Source organism: Dinoponera quadriceps, unplaced genomic scaffold, assembly GCF_001313825.1.
Source record: "Dinoponera quadriceps isolate SergipeBrazil2010 unplaced genomic scaffold, ASM131382v1 scaffold4045, whole genome shotgun sequence".
In the NCBI taxonomy this organism is placed as follows: Eukaryota; Metazoa; Arthropoda; class Insecta; order Hymenoptera; family Formicidae; genus Dinoponera; species Dinoponera quadriceps.
In genome coordinates, this window is record NW_014558018.1 from 16516 (window position 1) to 20803 (window position 4288).

Sequence of the window (4288 nt, forward strand, 5' to 3'; positions counted from 1 at the left end):
TTTCGTGTTTACCTAACGCTCCTGTCGCAGGTAATTGGTGTTCTCCTTCGTATCTCTTTTACGACATTTTGGCTTTCCTCTCGCATATATCTAGCACACTGGTCGCAGATAGATTGGGTTAAGAGTTTTAGGTTCGCATTTGCGACAGAAAGAGTTGCAAACGATGAAATATTCTTGTGTTCGACTCGATTTGTTCATTCGCTGGCCGAGATTTTTGGTATATCACGTCAAATCGCGTACTTCGCGTTCTCGTTTTCTGTTGCGTTTCGTATTCGCGTTCTTTCGATTTAATGTTCTTACGTATGTTATTATCGTTCTTGGTTGCGTGTGTTATTTTTATAATAAATTTACAGTTGGCAAAGACTTGAGTTGGACGGTTAGTGTTTCGATACTCGAGTTCGACAATTCGCAAGTCGTTCAACCTTGTCAGTGTTGCGCGAGTATAACATATTTTGTTATTAAACCCGTTACTATAACGTACGTAAGATCTTGTGTTAACGTAAGAGCGACCGTCTCTCCTTAGGATTTGATGTCACGCTTTTTGCGTAATTCGCATTTCTGGTTTTGTTTTTTCGACATTAGCGATTGCGAATTTATTTATGTTATCAGTGTAAGAACGACTCGGATGACGTTCGCCAGAAGCTATTACGTGGAGTCGTTTATTAAATTTCCCTGGTTTTCTTCCTTTATTGTTAAAGTAATTTTCGTGTTAAATTATTTTCGTTTTTTCTTGTAAACGTATCGCTTATTCTTATTCTTATGCTTATTTTTGCCTTAACTGTTATCGTGTCTGCTTACGTGTTAACGTATTGCTTATTCTTATGCTTATTCTTGTTTTAACTGTTATCGTGTCTGCCTTCCCTGCTCAAATATGTGCAATATATCGCCCGAGGAACTTTTTACCCCGCCTCTTTTTGCTCTCTCGTTTGGAAAGTTATGCTAGTTGTGCTCATTGCAAAGAAATACAAAGAAAAATTCTCGCGATTATTTGGATTTTCGGTGACGCTTACAGCGTCTTGCGCTCAACATTAATTTTTCCATTATGTTTGTTTTTCGCGTATCTCGTGGATATTTGACCTGGTTTTGCAATGATTTGTCGTGTTCCTTTAACTGGTACCCATTTTTGCCGTACGACGCGCCATTCCCGGCCGCTCGTTCCCCTGGCCTTTGGGTTGTCCGGCCGCGAGCGAGCGTTAGGTCAGCGCGCGATCCTCGCTCGCGCGCGTAATCCCTTCGCCGGCGTTCTCGTGGAAACGGACACAACCATGTTGAGCGTCTTCGGGGGTATTTCGTCCCACGTTGTCGGTCGCTCCGAATTTGCGTACAACGTGTGGGAGGGACCCGGTCCACTTGCATCGTCTATGTCGCAATATATGTATAATGTATATTAATAATATACATATAATAATGGCTATATTTGTTACACTGAAACGAAAATGTTGGCATGTGATAGCAAAATAACTAATATTTTAATGAAAAAATAAAATTAAAAGAAGAGTATAAGTTGGTCAATAAGTAGATTGTGGAAGGGCTCCTGAGTTACCGCGTATTTCATTAGTACTATAGTCATTACTGATTTCATACAATTAAAATTTTTTACGCAATTAAAATGCACAGGTTAATGTAGCCGATGAAGGTTGACTTTATTCAAAAAGCGAAAGAAGTTTTATACTTTTATAGTTCGTTAACTCTTTGGTTTTTCGCGTAAACTCAACTATCTTTACCTACATTAACATGTGTATTGTACGAAGGTTGATCCAGAAATAAGGTTCCCATCAATTTTACAAATAAACAACATTGTTTATTTTCATAGAAATTTACATCGTTGGAAAGATGAAACTTCGCTCTATTTTTCTACATAATCGCCATTTTTTTCTACGCATTTTTGTAGACGGTGCTCCAATTTCTGTATCGCAATGTCGTAGAACTCCGTCGCCAACCCATTGAGGAAGCGTTTCACCTATTCTTTGACTTCATTGTCGCTCCGGAAGCGTTGGCCACACAAGTGTTCCTTTAACTTGGGGAACAAGTGATAATCACTAGGCGCGAGGTCCGGACTGTAAGGTGGGTGGGGCATGACAGTCCACCCTAAGTATGTTAAAAGTTTCTGGGTTTGACGGGAGACGTGAGATCGTGCGTTGTCGTGAAGCAGCGTTACACCGGCTGTCAGTCGTTCCCGCTGGCGGTTCTGGATAGCTCGCCTGAGTTTTCTCAATGTTGCACAATAACTGTTTGAGTTGATTATTGTCCCACGTTCCATGAAATCGATCAGCAGTATCCCCTTTCGATCCCAAAAACACTGGCCATGACTTTACCAAAAGGAGTTTGTTTGAACTCCTTTGCGACTGGTGACCCTGGGTGACGCCACTGTTTGGATTGTTGTTTCGTTTCGGGAGTGAAATGAAATACCCACGTTTCGTCTCCAGTAACAATGGAGTCCAACAATACTTCCTTATCTTCTTGACACTTTTAAAGAAACTGGCGAGCACAGTCAAGGCGTTTCTCCTTGTGTTCTGATGTCAATAGCCGCGGTACCCATTGCGCACAACACTTGTCATACCACAATTTTTCAGTCAAAGCTTTTTCCACTGTACCGTAAGAACTCCCAGGAATCCGAGCAACAAGTTCACGGACAGTGATCCTCCTGTTTTGAAGCACTTCGCGTTGAACCATCTCGATAAGCGCGTCCGAAACTGATGATCTTCCACTCCGTTCTTCATTGTGGACTTCCTTCCGACCGGCACTAAACTCCCTGCACCACTTTCGGACGTGTTGAACGGACATACACTTGTCGCCGTAAACCTCTGTCAACTGACGATAAATATCCACGGGTGGAGTCCCTTTGGCATGCAAAAGGCAAATTACGGAACGAATCTTGCACTTGGCGGGATCAACGATAGAAACCTCCATCTCGGACGGCTGCTGAGCCAAGAATGAGCGGCGCAGCGAAGCACGGCCGGGGGAATCGAGAGTGGAGGAACAGCCGCGCGCAGCGGTGTTGCCGGATTTCGCCTCGCACCCTCCTGTGCGGCTGCAGCTCTTTGGGAACCTTATTTTTGGATCAACTCTCGTAGTTATTCAAATGATTTTTAAGTGTGTGAAATCAATAACAATTCTAATATTAATAACATATGCGTTAAAACAGAAGCTCCTCCACAATAATCCTCTTAACTTCTTGTGGACAAAGTGTAAAGTGTAAATAATAAAACATTTGAAGATAGATACTTTACCACTCTCTCATACACTCTTTTAAAACAATTTTTTTGTTATTTACACTGATGTTTTGTCAGTTTTTCCCGATTTTCCATACGTGCAAAATATCTTAGGAATAAAGAAAATAAAAATAATTAAAAAAATTTTGTTTTTTGCAGAAATACTATAAATAAACAAATGTATAAACTTAGATTAATTTGCTCACGCTGATTTCCGTCCAAGTGCGTAGTCGGGAAGCCTACGAGATCGCCGCGTCAGCGTCTGGTACGTTCGGAGATCCAACGTAGCGTAAGCATGTGTCATAGAATTTTTCATCCAGGATGAACGTATAATCTATACTTTCTTAGGCTTGAATCCACTTTTTGGTGAATATCTGCCGAAAGGTTACTTTCACCTGGATTTGCGGCGCAAACGACACGATATGTGCCTTAATTTTATTTTGACATTTGGAGAAATAACAATAGACCACAACGACTCTAAACTTTAAATGTTAAGAAAGCGCAAATCGTACAATTCTCAGGGGGTGGTTTACCATTTTTCATGTCGTTACACTCGACCATAGAAATACGAAGTTTGTCCAACCAAATTATGTCGTTCGAATGTCGCATGCTATCATACTTTCGAGGCGCGCGCTCACCGCAGTGTGTAGTTGGACATAAAAACAAATATGACACATCTCAGATTCCGATATTTATTATATTTTTACGCAATGTCGACGTATCGATGACGCGGACGACATTGACGGATTGATATCTGTCCGGCGGTAAAAGATCGTAGAAATTCAGATGATAGTGAAAACGCGGAATGCGCAAACGGTACAGATTATCGATGAGTTTTCTTAGACGACAAGGAATGCAATGTCCCAGTAGTTGCAAGTTTGTCCGAAGGAGAGAATACCTGTCGCACAAAAACATGTCGACGTAAAGTAGATTACAGATGAGCAACATTCGTTGGTACACGCTTTTCTACGAAAATATTTGCGCCAGCAGAAATGCCAAATGCGCCAGGTTGCGCGTATCGTTCGCGACGAAATTCACTATATACTATGCAACGCCAACGTCATAACGTCATCCAC

The 4288-nt window shown here is 41.5% G+C and overlaps 1 protein-coding gene across 1 annotated transcript; it reads right to left on the minus strand.

Annotated features, from left to right (window-relative positions):
* Nucleotides 1–1960: 1960 nt before the first annotated feature.
* On the minus strand, nucleotides 1961–2720 carry LOC106749613. The gene is made up of 3 exons (XM_014629261.1): nucleotides 2595–2720; nucleotides 2316–2513; nucleotides 1961–2107 (listed from the first exon to the last, which is right to left on the minus strand). The coding sequence occupies exons 1-3, from the start codon at nucleotides 2718–2720 to the stop codon at nucleotides 1961–1963; spliced, it is 471 nt and encodes a 156-aa protein (XP_014484747.1).
* Nucleotides 2721–4288: the final 1568 nt, after the last annotated feature.

What these genes read in the sequence shown, in the direction of transcription:
- LOC106749613 (XM_014629261.1), bottom strand. Translation starts at nt 2,720, where the DNA reads ATGAAGAACGGAGTGGAAGATCATCAGTTTCGGACGCGCTTATCGAGA. An exon ending in GATTCCTGGGAGTTCTTACG is followed by an intron (nt 2,514 to 2,594) that starts GTACAGTGGAAA and finishes TATTGACATCAG; the next exon opens with AACACAAGGAGAAACGCCTT. An exon ending in GTTCAAACAAACTCCTTTTG is followed by an intron (nt 2,108 to 2,315) that starts GTAAAGTCATGG and finishes CGTCAAACCCAG; the next exon opens with AAACTTTTAACATACTTAGG.